At 35.5% G+C, this 15,719-nt stretch overlaps 1 protein-coding gene across 3 annotated transcripts in view; it reads left to right on the top strand.

Annotated features, from left to right (window-relative positions):
• The first annotated feature begins 526 nt into the window (after nucleotides 1-526).
• Nucleotides 527-15,719, top strand: part of ZNF800 (zinc finger protein 800) — a 54,372-nt gene continuing 39,179 nt past the window's right edge. For 2 of the 3 annotated variants that reach the window (XM_053608983.1, XM_053608985.1), the window contains exons 1-4: nucleotides 716-849; nucleotides 1,286-1,404; nucleotides 6,292-6,387; nucleotides 14,388-14,531. In XM_053608983.1, coding sequence (XP_053464958.1) covers nucleotides 1,344-1,404; nucleotides 6,292-6,387; nucleotides 14,388-14,531 — 301 coding nt within the window. In that variant the 5' untranslated portion in view covers nucleotides 716-849; nucleotides 1,286-1,343. Of the gene's footprint in view, nucleotides 660-715; nucleotides 850-1,285; nucleotides 1,405-6,291; nucleotides 6,388-14,387; nucleotides 14,532-15,719 lie in introns of those variants that run through there. The other variant, XM_053608984.1, reaches the window with a different exon arrangement.

Here is a 15,719-nt window from a genome sequence, read left to right as displayed (position 1 = left end):
CGGAAGCCGCCTGAAACCCCACCGCCGTTCCCCGCCGCCTGGCCCGGTTCCCTCTCCCCGCCCGGCCACCGCGCGCTGCCTCCCCACCGGCGGGGGCGCCGGCCGGGCGCATGCGCGCGGCACTCTCGGGCGTGCCGGCCACACTCCCCCCACCCACTCTGTGAGCTTGTCACTTCCTGCCCTCGCCCCATCTCCGTCCGGGGTCAGTCAGTCGTTCCCTGTCGCTGCCGGAGAGTCTCTGCTTTCCCCTTCTTACCCGCTTCGCGGCGGTAGCTCGGGCTCTCCAGGAAAAGGGAGACAGAGAAAGAGAGGGACTGACTTAATAAAGTTTCCTGAAACAGCAACTACTACCAAAAAGGCCCAGCGTGGGGGGAACCCCATTTTCCCCGCCCCTCTCCAAAAGCCTGAGAGATCGTTGCAGGTGGAGCGGCGTTGTGGGGAGCCCGGCTGCGGCAGCAGCCGTTGCCCTGGCGAGGGACGCCTCAGGACCAGCCCGCTCCGGTTCCGGCTCTTGTGGTGGCGGCTGCGGCTACTGCCTGGCGGTTCCTCCTGTCAACTGCCTGCGCCCGCGCGCCGCCCGCCCGGCCAGCTCCACAGCGCGGAGGGACGCCGTGAGCCGCCGCCGCTGCCGCCGTCGCCTGGGTCCGCGGAGGGACGTGGTGAGCTGTGGCGCTTCCGCGTCAGCGCCAGTGGGGACTCTTTGGGAGCGCGTCGGGCCCGAACCGGGTTCCCTTGGCTGGGTCCGCGGAGGCTGCGCCAGGTGGGGCCCCCAGCCGCCTCCCACGCCAGGCTGTGCCCGCGGCCGCCCGGCCGGCCTTCCTTCCTTCCGCCCGCCCGCCCTGGAGTTAAGTAAGTTGGGCGCACTTGGTTGTGGGGACCGGGGACCCGCCAGGGAGACCCCAACGCACGTGCGTGGCCTGAGGGCGCGGCGTGGGCCGGCCGCGGGCGGGAGCGGCACCTGGGTCGCCCGGGAGCCCCGCGGTGCCCGCCGCCCCCCGCGCCTCCCTCTCCGCGCGCTCGCTCGCCCGCCCGCCCGGGACGGCGAGGCCGCAGCCGCCCGCGCAGCCGGCCAGGCCTTCGCCCTGCGCTGCGCACCGAGGCTGTTTCCGGGTAGGGCGGTGAACCTGTGCGCAGAGTTTGGGCTGGAGAGGGACCGGCTCGCGCGTCTGTTTTCCAGAGGAAGGTGCGGGTCCGAGGGGAAAGCGGAGGGCAGGTGATGGGAATGTGTCTGGAAATTGTAGCCAGGGCCCCCTAGGAAGTTCACGGTTTGTGCTTCTTTCCACAGCCGTGGCGCAATGAAGAGCTTCTCGCAGTAAAGGGAAAGTAGGTCGCGCCCTCTGAAAATGCCTTTAAGGGACAAATACTGTCAGACTGACCACCATCATCACGGATGCTGTGAACCAGGTATACCCCTTTGCCTCCTCAGTTATTTGGACCGCCATCAGAGCCACTCAGCCTTCTGTTTCCTTTTAGTTTTCTTTTCCTCCGGCCTCTGAAGTCATTTTGAAGTAAAGTAGGCTATAATTTTCCCCGGGATAAAACCAGTTATGAAGCTAAAAGCTTGTACAAACAAGAGGTCTCCCCTCCTTGATCCCTTACAAAAAGTATTGCAAGTGTCACCTTAAATCATTTCCATGAGATCAATCACTCAGTCCTTTTCCCTTTTCTTTCCAGAGAGGCTGCAATTAGTAGTATACCCCTATGCTCTGGCATGAAATTGAAGAGAAAAGGAAAAGATAGGTAGTAGGATACCAGTAGTTATCTTCGTGAAAATTGTTTTATTTAAAGTTTCTTAATTTTTGTCAGGGAATAGGGCTGAAAGCCTAAAAATGAGTTTAATTTGGGTTTAAAAAGTTTGTTCAACTCATTGGGAGAATCAGAATAAGGGGAACCTTTAAAAAATTTTCTTGAACCATAACATAGTATATTGCAAAATAAAAGAAAAATCTCCTGATTCATTAGATAAAATTCATATTTCTAGGGTATTTGATTCAATGGAGTTTATGAAGTGAAAAAGTTGTTTCTTGGAGTCTCATGAAGAATATTAGGGAACTTTATTTGATAAATGTGGTAGGTAAACTATTGACAGTTTTTTTGCTTAGATCTTTCATGTGCTTTGTGACCAAAAGGGAATCATTGACTATGTACTGTCACTAAATAAAGGCTATGTTGTGCTAGTTCAAAGGCAGATATTTATCATTATTTTTGACTTAAAAGTTATTAGGATTTTTTAAATACTTTTGCTTGATTTTTATTGGAGTATTTTAATTGAACTTATATACTTGGGTATTATTCACAGTAGAGTTCATTTTAGGTAATTTTTTGATTGATGGAAAAAATGTTAATGGTAAAGGGAAAAAGCTTCCTTTTTCAGAAAACATTGCTACATAACTGCATAAAATTTGACCTACAATCCTATCTCTACTGTACTTTGTTGGAGATCAGTAATTATTTATCTGTACTAATAAAACAAGCAATCATCCAGTGGAATCCAGTTTTTATTCAACTGCCCCAACCTGTCTAACTTTTAGTACCCTTTTACACTGGGTGTTTTGTATATTTGAAATGAAGACATACCACTTAACGTTTTATTGAACGTTCGATGTAGTTTGCTAGTTTTGAACTGTTAAGATGTGAATGCCTTTTATACTTATTTTCCACTGACCTTTCAGTCTAGTTTTTTTTTCTGAAAACATTTCAACTCATTTAAGTTGAATTAAGTTAATGAAATCCTCTTAGGAAGTTTACTCATTCATTTCTTTCACAAATTACTACTGAACACCTATTAGGTGCTAGGCACTGGCCAAGACAATAGGGATGTAAGTAGTAAGACATAATGAGGTCCTTTCCTCATAAAACTTTTGAGTAGGAAGAGGTAGACATAAATAAGGAAACAAGGTAATTTGTACCATATTTAGTGCATTCTGGTAATTCCAGTTTTCTAGAGCTTTTCCTGTCTTTTTAAAGATATTTTCTGGGAGTGAACATATTAATATATATTGGAGTGTTTTTGCCTCTTTTTTCTCTCCCATTAACAGGAAATCATATAAATTGCACTAACTTAAAAATTTCATCATGTATCACCAGAAATTTTCCGTGAAGGTTCATTTTCACACTCATCAGGTCAATAGTAATTATTGTTTCTTGCTTTCTTAGTTAGAATTAAACATTTTCCAAGGAGTTAGTTCAATGGAAGCAACCTTGTTAACCTATCACGTAGTTTAGTGTTGTTATTTTAGGGGAAATTGTATGCTGAATGGGAGGATGTTGCCAGGACTGAAAGAAATATGGTGTGATTGTTTTTAAAAGAGGATATCCTCAGATGAAGAAAAGAAGATGACAGATACTTTGGGAAATTCTTTTAATGGGTTCTCCTGAGAGGTCTGTCCTCATTTGGATATTGGGTGGGTGAGTTCCTGAATAAGAGCAGTGTATTTCTGCTGTGTCTTGATGGGATGGCTCAATTTATAGGAAAGGGTGGTGTTACAAGCCTGCTACTGTGTACAAAGCATTTCTTAGTTATGTTTTCAGGATTTTTTTTAAAGAGAAATTTTCAAACCTTTAAAAACAGAATGGTATAAGGTACCTGATATAATCATCATACAAGTCCATTAGTTATCAATTCATAGACCATCTCTTTTCTTCTGTATTCTTCCTTTCACCCCCAGCCCCCACGATTTCCTTCTCTACTCTCCAATTACTCATTCGCCCTCATTATTTGTAAGCAATCCCAGGCATCATGAGTAGAAGGATCTTTTAAGGGACTTGTTTTAACGTAGGGGAGACTCCTACCAAAGTAGATGTTATATTCTGGGAAGTGTGTTCTTAGAAGGATGTAAGGAAAGATAAATTCTGAAGGTTTGAGTTTTTTGGTTGGAGGGAGATGCTATTTTTTTCTACATGGTCACATAACTTGGATTGGTCTGATACTGGGAGGGATGATAGGATACATAAGAAAAATTTTATAAAATAGTGTAATGTTTTCTAGAGTTGGGAATATATTTTCAGATGAACAAAGGATTATTTCTTAGAGTCTAAGCTAACACAGATACGTATACCTAGTGGATGTGTGGAGAGGCACAGCTGAGCCAAGCCTGTGCTTATTTTGAATGTTGTCTCAGGATATATATGTGTTCTGGTAGCAGTGTTCTGAGAGTGATGGGTGAGAAAATTTTGCTCTGTCTTTAAAATCAGGTGCTGTCATGTGGAAATGGAAGTTGGTATATCATTGGAGGTTTCCTAGAGCATATACCTAATTGAAGAAATAGACTTTAAGGAGAAGTCTCTACTTCTCTGCACATCTGTCCCTTATTTATTTCTGTTTTTTCATTCTCTAATTCTGGAATTCTTGCCACTTGTACAGCCAAACTTTAAAACATTTAGTTCTCTCTTTTGTAATTATTTTTTATGAACTGTTATCAGTTGCTATAATGTACAAATACTGAAAAGATCTATTTAATTGAAATATGTTTACAAACTTCTATTTTTCTAGGCAATTGAATTCTACTTTTCAAATTTCGAAAAAAGATTTTTCAGTTTTCAGTGTGAGGAAAGCAATTGATTCATACATGATGACCTTGATGATGATGGATGTTTATTGAGTACTTTATCTTATGCTCTGTTTTAAGCAGGCTAGCTGCATTAGCTCATTTAATTCTTACATAACCCTATCATTTAGATAATTTTATTTTCCCCATTTTAGAGATGAGAAAAGAGAGCAGAGAGTTTAGTTTCCCCTAGTTTTGTCTTGTAAATGGCAGAAAAATAATTTAAAGGCAGGTAGTCCAAGTCTAGAGTCTTATGTTTTCAATCACTACAATTGGTAAGTTTTGTGTACATGTTCTTAGAAATTCATTTAAAATATCCCTTAAGTGTCTCTTAGGATTAGGGAAATTTTGCTTAATGAAATAACTTGGTTCTGAGACATAGTTCCTCCTTTTTGTTTAGAATGAGCACTAGACTTGAAGCATAAAGAGTTAGGGTTAGAATCTAAGGCTGTGTCTATGTACGTAGCATGGAGTGCTTTAGACTCCTTATCAGAAAGCTAAATACTGCCTAAGCCTAAGCACTGAAGTAGTAGTGGCATGCATCTTGAAGTAACTGTTTTATCCTCATACTAATTGGATAGTCCTGAGTTATTATGGTAATAGTTGAGTAGAGCATGATACCATACTAAGAAAAGAGGTAATTAAAATGGCTAGATTTTTTTCGCCATAGCACTATTTGATAACTGATAGAAACACTCACATTTTCCTTTTCTGTTACCTTGATTCATAGTATCATAATCCAATTTGTTATATATATTGCTAATCTGATAATTTTGAAAATAGAGGTGACATGGACATCTGTGTATGAAGGTGAAAATAGTATTTTTAAAATGGAAAAATTATTCTTATTTAAAAAGATGTTCTTCCTAGAGTATATACTTCAAACACCTTGGCTCTGAAGTAGTAATGAAGTGTGCAGGAGAAAGTGAACATTATCCCTGTAAACTCATCCTGATAGAAATTTCATTGGTATCCTTCCAAGACTTCTGTTTACATTAGCATATATACACAAATATACATTAAATTTATTTCTGTATCTATCTAAATAAGTATATAAATGGGATCATATTCTATGACCTATTTTTGTTGCTTGATAATTATTGCCATTCTTTGTCAATACATGTAGAACTAGCTCACGTTTTTTAATAGCTATGAGAGATTCTGGATATTTCATAGTTTATTTAGTCTGGTCCCTATTGAGAGACTTCTAAGTTTAAAGTTTCTCTCAATTATATACAGTGCTGCAGAGTGCTGTGAACTTTCTTGTACATCCATCATTGTGAACTTCTCCTGTATTTCCTTAGGCAGTGGTTTTTGAGTTCTGATTGCCAAGAGAGCTGTACCAAATTATCCAGAGGATTTTGGAATGGTTTATGAGGTGTGGCTGGTCAACTATTGCCTTAGAATTTTGATTAAAAATGGTGTTTCTTCTTGAAGGGGAATAAAAAGGCAAACATGTAGAATGTATGTTTAATAATAAAATAATGTCTTTGTATTTAAACTTAGTATTTAGCCTAAGTGGCCTTAATTTAGCCTTTAATGGGGCATAATTTTAGTTTTTTTTCCCTCTAGTTTCATTTTGCCTTACAAATATGGTGAATTATGCACATACGTGTGTGTGTGTGTATATGCAACTATGATTGCCCTTAATAAAATTGTAGCAAACCATTGTTTTACTTCAATAGTACATGATTTAAATAACCCTTTTTTTGGGGGTTGGGGTGGGTGTTTGTCTTCCATGTAGTTTATATCCTGGAACCTGGAGATCCTCCTTTGTTACAGCAGCCACTACAGACATCCAAGTCTGGCATTCAGCAAATAATTGAGTGCTTTCGATCAGGTATGAATGTTCTAAGATGTATTTTTCAATCTTAGAGGTCCTTAGTAATAATTTTTAAAAATATTAAAATGTATTTTTATACAATACTTTGAATTGTCATATTTTTAAAAAGTAGATGCGTAACTGTTGACTTGGTCTAGAGGTTCTGTGTTTGTGCTGTGTATGATGTATTAATTTTAAAATAAATTTGTTTAGTATAGTTTAAAGAAATATGTGGTATATTTACTGATAAGGTACTTCTTAAAGATCCATTGTTATCTTCTGGCATGGTTTTTATAAATTCCAAAATGACAGTAAATTATCTGGGTCTTTATAAGCTTTGGCACAGTAGATATGTACTCAGAATGGCTGAGATATTCCTTGTTCTGAATTAATTACCTTATCATTTCCATTTACTTGATTCACCTTAATAGAACACAAGATAGAAAAAGACATAGTCCATCCCCGGTACCTTCAGATACATTTATTCAGCTTTATTTCCACTAATAAGATTGGCTATGTAATACATATATTTTTGTATAGTTGCAGTTCAGTGCTTTAGAATAGGTGTTAGAACATACATGATTGAGAACTGCTAAAAGTCCTATGTTTTGAGTAAAATCTTAAGTTATTATAATTCTTATGATCCACTTGGGGACTTGGCTTTTGTGACATTATAGGCTATTCAGTCAAATATAGCAAACAAACCTGACTGATAATACCTGACTGATGGATACTTAAAGGACTGGAATATCTTTTTATTTTTAAGCTACTACCTTAATGAAGAATTTCTGAGGTTCAAAGGAAAAAATAATCTATCTGTAACTACTTGTTTTGTATTGATGATAAATTTCTTTTTTTTTTAAATTTTTTAATTAAAAAATTTTAATTACAATGGGTATGTATAGTTGTATGTATTTATAGAATACATGCGATGTTTTGATATAGGCATACAATGTGTATTTGTCAAATCAGGACAATTGGGGTATTCCATCAGAAATTTCTTGAGATGCTTGTTTTTTAGTTATTACAAGGGGGAAAGGATGTATTTACTTTGCTTGAGTATACTTAGAAATAAGTTGTCCCTTAATCTAAATTAAAAAGTTTTTTTCACCTCTGAATTTTTAAGATCTTTTCTTAGACTTTTCATCTTAATCTTCATGGTATTGCTTTTATATATTTAATTCAGTATTTAGTGTATACCACATGCCAGTCCTTATGTTGGATGGTGGTATAACTTATTTTAGGGTATTTTTTGTTCTGTTTTACTTTTAATAATTGCTCTTGATTAATAGCAATGATTTCTAGGTCAAGAAATTATGATAAATATAATTAAAAGAAAATCATACTTATTAAGGACACTATATTTCTGGTGTAACAGAAGAATAGTTTCTGTTTATTTTAGCTACTTTTAGAATAGAGATTAAAGTTCTTTTTTTTTCTCAAATAATAGAAATGAGGGTAATAGCGTTTCACATGGAGTAATACTACTTGTTACAAGTTTTGTTCAAAATTCAAAATTTGGAGTTGGTGAAGTTATTTTATACTGCTTCAGTTTATTATGGTGTTATTTGATTAAGAAGCTTGAATTGATTAATTCATAAATGCTCTGATTTATAAAAAAAGTCTTCTCAATAAGATTTGCACCCCAAATTTGTGTTAAGTTTTAGAAGGTAAATATTTAAGGCTGAATTGTTTTCTTACTCCATTGTGGTTATACCCTTTTTCTATGTTTGCCATTTTTTTACTATATAAGCTAAAGAAGAGGGACGGCGAAACAGGTATTCTGAAATGGTGTCATTCCAAAGCCATTTATGTGTCTCTCTTGAAATGTGTTCTTTTAAACATGTCCCCAGCAAATTTGCCTTTTGAGTTACATAGGTAAATTCTGAAGATACTATTATTTTAATTCTCTAAGTACCCAATAGTTAAAATTAGAGATGATTTAGAAATACGCTGAATGGTTCAGAGGCAGTAATTTTTGGATTAAAGAAAGAATTCTTTATTATTGTTTCCCATAACTTAAGAAATTTTAATTTCATCAAGATAATCTTTTGCATATCTGGACAGTCTTACATCCACTAAGGTAGCTGTTCTTTAGCACTAAAGTAAGTCAAAACTAACTAAAACCTGGGATGATGGTATGAAAGTTTGGGTCACATAGCTTAGGGACTGAGATCCCTTCTAATCCTCAGACTCTGTAGGTTCCTTCCTGTCTGTCCCTACTTCCAAGCACATCCTCAATGATTCATCTCTTTCTAGTCTATTTCCATTATAACTAGATCACATTGCATTTAAGGAACAATCCTGGCTAGTATCTTTGACAGATGTTTGAAGGTAGAACTCTGAAATCCGTGCTTTTGCTCTTGTAAACCTACAGAGGCTAAATCAGGTTGGGCAGTAGTAATATGTTTGGATATCTACCTTTACGTTCAAGCTCAGATACTTACTTTAGCTGCTGTATCTTATCTATTTGTCTCACCCTTTCTGCCTACTTTAGGCTGTCATGACCTGCTATTAATTTTCCTATCTAAGCTGAAAGTTCATAAAAAGTTCTGAGGAAGGAATTGACTCATTTTTAAGATCCACCAACTCCGTGTGTGGTATACTGACTTCGTTGACCAGTTTTAACCCATTCTCTTTGCCTTGTACTTATACATTTGCTTTGAACTATTTGCCTCATTTTAAATTACAAATTCTTCTCAACCTCTGATATCTCTATTTCTGGCTGCTTGATTTGCAAATTAAATTAAATGGATTTTTTATATTTGTACCTGTACTTTAAAAATAATAATAAAAGTATGAGAAGGTATAGAGCAAAAAGTTTTTATCGTATTCTGTCTTCTTGTGTCCCTTTGCTCAGGTATCCACTGCTACATGGTTTATCTGTCTTCTTCCAGAGACCTTTTATAAATATATAGACATACATCTCTCATTTTCTTCCCAATACAAATGGTAGCCAACAGTGCACACTCTTGTGTGCCTTTGCTTTATTAACTGTAGGTTTGACTATTTTTTGACATCAGTCCTTAGGTAGATGCCTCATTTTTGTAGAAAGCTGTGTGTTTTGCAGCTACAGTTTTTCTACTTTGCAATCGCTGAAGGTTGTTGACTTGAGACTCACTGTTTGCTCTGAACTCTTCTGACATCTGATATTGGTTAGACTGTACCCTTCCCTTTGTGGAATCTTGTCTTGACTATGTTAGAATCACATCTATGATTTGGTATCTTCAAAGTTTCCTCCTTTTTATTAATATACTTTTAGTTTATCTTCCTTCCTCCTTCCCAAACCAAACCAGAATAAAAAAATTTAAGTAACAAATAAATGGTATAGTTCCTTTAGAATTGATTTAATTAAGCTTAATATTTTCTTATTCTCTTTATCATCTGAAAGAGGCAAAGGAGCTATGAAATGCCCTAAGATTGGAAACAGGAAAAGAGGGTGGGGGGGAGTAAAGGATAGTCATTTCGTCTAATATTTAAAACTGATGTTTAATAGGAAGTTGACATCATCTTTTAAAATTTTTGATAACATTGTAAGAAGAGAGAGTGTATACTATTGTAGAAGAAAGATTGTACCTATAGAATATATTAATACCGGCCTATAAGGAACATTATCTTTTTTGACTCTTAGGGTGGAATAAATTTTAACTTTTCTTTTATAGCATAGTAATGAAAAAAGAGAAATAGATTTATATGATGTTTACTCTTATTATCTTCTTTGATTTAGGTTTGGTCATTTAAAATTTTTAGACTTTTTTTCTTACTGTTTAAGAAATAGTAAGAAAAACAGCAGGACTTGTGATGTCTCAGTCTTGAGTCTATAGGCAAAAGCTTAGGATAGAAGTGTGATTTATCTGCCATTATAGGAGAGTACCACATAATGGATTTTTTTTTTTTTTTGGTTGTTACATAGCAATGGTAGGAAATTTAAAATGGAATAAATAAGAAAAATGTAGATTTGTTTGATTTGTTCTTATATTCATATTCAAAGTATATTATCTAAGGTTGTATTCCTATGAGGACAGCCATTTATATTAGTCTATGAGTTTCTCAGGGGCATAGACCATATATCCTTTACTTTCATCTTTCTGTGAATAACAATGTATCTGGTATTTAATAGCTGCTCAGTAAATGTCAGATTAAACTAAAAGATTCACCAAGTAGGTCTATGCTAAAATGAGTCTTTTCTACTTACAAATTCATTGGGGTATGTGGCAGTGTTTCATTAACTTGGTATTTTTTTTAACCAACCCTTATGGGTGGTAGTTTTACGATAACAATTTCAATTTTCTTCAGTTTTTTTTTTTTTGTATCTTTGAGTACTTTATGTTAAGTGATGATCAGTTAGAAATTTCGTTCAGAAGTTGGGACAAGGACCATAAATTTGCTTGCAGTGTTGAGATGATACTAGGGCTAAACAGGCATCCTAAAGAATATTGACCTAATGTGTGAGCCAATTATAGTCAAGAACTGTGTCATTTAAAAAGCATTTCTGGGGTGGCGCCTGTGGCTCAAGGAGTAGGGTGCTGGCCCCATATACCTGGGGTAGTGGGTTCAAACCCAGCCCCAGCCAAAACTACAAAAAAAATAAATAAATAAAAAGCATTTCTGCCATCCAACCTAATGTAAAATTGAATGCTGATTCCTTTTGAAAAAATACATGTTTTCATCAGTACATGTAGTGTATTTTGCCATTAAAGAATAACATAGGATAAACCCTTGAAATGTAACTAATTTTTATTGAGCACCTATTATGTGTGAGAATCTGGAATACTCATTAATTAATCTCTAGCTATCAAAAGCTTTGCCCTTTGGAGAGCTGGTTTTTTGAAAGGTACTGATTGATAATTGTTTATACAAATTATAAACAATTTGTTTATACAAATTATCAATCAGTACCTTTCAAAAAACCAGCTCTCCAAAGGGCAAAGGTAGTGACTTCTAAGATAATTTAAGAACCCAAGGCAAGAAAGAGTACAAAATAGGAATAGGAATAGGAATAATAATCAGGAGGAAGTCAGCATGGCTTTCTCTTTCTCAGGATCAAGAGTTATGGAAAGGCAGGATAGACTTACAACAAACTACAACCAAAAAATAGCCAGGCATTGTGGCGGCTGCATGTAGTTCCAGCTACCTGGGAGGCTGAGGCAAGAGAATCACTTTAAGCCCAAGAATTTGAGGTTGTTGTCAGCTGCAGTGCCATGGCACTCTACCAAGGGCAACTTAGTGAGACTCTGTCTCAAAAAAAAAAAAAACATTTTATTTTTAGAGGGTTTTTTTTTTTTTAAAAACATGGAGCTCTCTAATATGTCATTTAACAATTGCCAATAAGTATTATTCTGAGAACAGGTTATATGATGGTGAGGATCAAAAATATATTTTCTGTCCCGAATCTCCCAGTTTAATGGGAATACAGAAAAGTAATTACAAGATAGTGAGATAAGCTAGTAAGGATGTATTGGAGTACGGTGAAAGATTTTTAACAACAACAAAAAAAACAGATGAGGTCAGTGACATCTTGCTGGAGGAAGTGACATCTAACTTGGGATCTGAAGAACTACTGAAAGTAAGCCAGACCAGGATACTAGGAGGATGTTATAGTCAGAATAAACATAGGTGAAAACCTGAAAAGTGAGGGAAGAGAACATTTGATATATCTGCATATATGAAAGAAATTTAGTAGGCCTGCATCAGCAGTAACTGTGTGTGTGTGTGGTGGGTTGGGGGAAGCGTTTGTGATTGACAATTAAGATTAATTATCAAGGTTAGAGGCAAATACTTCTTTTTGGATGTTTATTGGGAATAAATACACACTCTCTACTGAATGTAATTAACTGTATAACTGGAAGTAATTAAAAAAATGATAATGTTTTTATTTTTGGATGATTGAGAACCTAGTAGACAAAGTGACATGCCTAATTTAGGGATTTTTACCCTTGACAGTTATTTATGTATATCCTCGTGTTGTTTATAGACCAATTATTTTATACTTTAAATCTGCTATCATTTTGAATTCTTTAGTTGAATTCTTAAGTTAAACCCAGTTCAAGTTATTTTTGTGTTCCTCTTCAGTCTTTAAAGACAGAATTGAATCTGTAGTATGAGTCTAACAGGCCTTTTATTTTAGAATGAAAGTGAAAAAATTTCCTGTTTTCTCCCTACGGTATTATATCTACACTTTCTGAGAACTATATATGGATTGATTATAGAGGCTTAGATAAAGTATTTATATAATCAGTTTACTTTCCCACAGTTGTCAGTCATGAGGTTAACTGTGAACTAAATGTATTAGCAGTTATTTTGTAATATGAAATGGACTAGAGAATATATATATGAGAATTTACTTACATATGAAGATTAACACTCAAATTACTCTCTGAATCTTTTTCAACTTAGGTTTTTTAATTTTGTATTACTAAGATGTAGTAGAGTAAACAAATTAGCATTTGGAAAATGGTAGAAATTATTTCATTACATACATTTTTTCCTAGTAGAAACCTAGGTATGTAATTTAAATTTGGGGGTATTTAGGTTTATATTTTCTTTTATGATTTGGTTTGGTTAGTTCTGTTTTATAAGATAGATGAACCAAAGTGAAAATATTGTATAGGTCTTTAAAGTCACACAACTAGATAATACCAGATTCAGAATATCTAAAGATGTTTAAAGTTCTGATAATCGGTCTTTTGGCAGTAGAATTTTGAGGGCTAACCTGTCCTTAAAATAATAAAATTCATACCCCAGATTAAAAGTAACAGATTTCAAAAGATCGAGTCTGAACTACTTAACTTTTACAGACCCTAAAATATTATAGTACTAAGATAGTTTTAAGTCCCAGAGCTTAACAGATAGCCAAATGTTTGTTGAATGACAGAACACTTTGTACATAAATAGTCTTTAGGGTATTTTGGGGGGGGGCACTTTGTTTTTTTCCTTCTTAAGTCAATATTTTATCATTTTTCTTTTATTTTGAGGAAACTAAAGACACATTAATTAGTAAAGCCCTGCAGATAAGTTTTGTTAACTTAGCTGTGGCAAAGACCTTAAAAATGAAATACCTTCCATTTGTTTTATTCTTGGTGGATATCTTTATTTAAAGATTAGATGGTGTTGGCCATTTATTCTCCTCTGCCTAAAGATCTTTCATCATGATGGTTAAATTCCCTAGATCAGTAGCATTTCTTCAACAAATTCTTATTGAATATTATTAGAGCAGGACAGTTTGTGCTTGTAAATAATTCAGGCTTGGTCTTGGTTGCTTTGAGCTTTAAAATCTAGTAGAAGACAGGCATTTAACTAGTGTTCATGTCAATACTTAATGCAGTTGGGGGTAAGTGTTTTAAGGGAGAAATGCTTTGAATACATTTGTAGTACTATTAAGAGGTCTAAGGAGAATTCACAGTTATCTCTCAGTGTGGACAGAGATTTTCTATCATCACACTAAATAGCCATAATCCCATTATTGACCCATAACCTGAAGTAATTTGAGCTGAATTTAAATAGAAAAGTCACAGGCAATCCTATGATACAGTTTTCAACTTCTTTAAGGAGTTAGGGAAAATGTATTGAAGAACTTCATTTCCTAATGCAGAAAAGAGCTGAAAGAACTAGCCAAACAATTTGGTAGAGAGTGACGGTAAACATTTAATTTTTCTGCCCTACTTCAGATCTGTTGAGTCAGAATCTCCAGGGGAGGGTACATACATCTTTATTCTCAGCTCATTGTAATACTGATCAACCAGATGTTGGAATCACTGCCTTGGGATAACCTAAGAATTGATTAGCTATTGCAGTGGCAAAAGGGCATCAATTTTAGTTGTCCTAATGTTCAAAGGATAGTAGGATTTTGCTTAGAACTTAGTTTATAAATTAGTTCTAAATATGCTGTGGTAGAAATTGACAATGCCTATATTTTGTTTTCAAAGAGTAACTGCTTTTAGATTGTCAGCAGTGGTTGCTGAGTTTAAAAATGTTAAAGGTAACTTTTGTGTCAAGTTTTTCTTTCTTTTTTCCTTCAGGAACTAAACAACTTAAGCATATTTTATTAAAAGATGTGGACACTATTTTTGAATGTAAATTGTGCCGCAGTCTCTTCAGAGGATTACCAAATTTAATTACCCATAAAAAATTCTACTGCCCACCAAGTCTCCAGATGGATGACAGTAAGTTTTTTTCATATATTTAGTTATGCCTTTTACAGTTTTCTTATACTGTATCTATACATTTGTATTAAACCAGTATGAAATTTAGTACTGAAAATTAGATGATGGAGAATAGAAGTAAATACTTGACTTAGTATTATATTCAGTTTCTTAGGTAGGTACTTTTGCATCAGTACTTTCCACTTTTCCTAAGGATATCATGTAAGAGGTTAAAGAGTTAATATTTGTTTTTAAAATATTGGATATTGTTTTTGAATGTTTATGTGAGCCATGTAGTTTATATTACTTTTTACTTCTTTTGTAGCTTGTTACCAGATATAATTGATTTAGATTAATATAATCTATAATCTATAATTAATTTCCCTTAAGTTAATGAGAAGATTGGAAATAAAGAGCAAATAATGAGTAAATTATTTGATTTCTTGGGAATGGTGGAGAACATTATAAAATATTATTAATCTCTCTAGCATTTTCTAGGTCTTGATTTGAAGATTAGTTTTGTTCTCAAAGAAATTGATTTATATCAGTCATTTTTATCAAAATTAAGTTATGTCTGTCACAGGCTAACTTGAGATCCAAAATAGCTTTCTATGACAAAGGCAGGTAGACTAATATAATTTGCGGAACCAGATATTTATTGAATTAAGTGTATTGTCCCTGTATGATTAAGTTAACAGTATGTGTAATGGTATTATTTTCTTGCTCTAAAGAGTTAATGGAGGTTTAAAAAAACATTTTAATAATATGTGACTTCATTATTTTTTGTTTAGGGATTTAACATTTTTTGGACTTAGAAAATACAGAACATTGTTAGTCTGATACTATAGATGCACTGTGGATTTTATATATTTTGTATATTTTTCAACTTAACTTTTTTGGGATGGGCATAAAATGCAGTGTCCAAATAACAAAATATGGCTTTAATTATCGAAATGAAGCTGGCTTAAAATATATTATAGGGCATAGATGAAATAAGCATTTTATTTTTTGTCTGGAAACTCTTTTTAGCAATATTTGATCTTGCTATATTTCTTTTTATCATTGAAATATAAATTAAAGGGCAGTCTCTAGAGGTTTGTTTTAATTAACCATTTAATTAAAGTAATGGTAGAAAATTAGTTTATTGGCCAGGCATGATGGCTCACATCTGTAATCCTAGTACTTTGGGAGGCATAGGTGTAAGAATTG

This window comes from Nycticebus coucang, chromosome 11, assembly GCF_027406575.1.
Source record: "Nycticebus coucang isolate mNycCou1 chromosome 11, mNycCou1.pri, whole genome shotgun sequence".
In the NCBI taxonomy this organism is placed as follows: domain Eukaryota; kingdom Metazoa; phylum Chordata; class Mammalia; order Primates; family Lorisidae; genus Nycticebus; species Nycticebus coucang.
The sequence above is the reverse complement of the archived record's forward strand: the minus strand, read 5'-3'. Positions and strand labels throughout refer to the sequence as shown.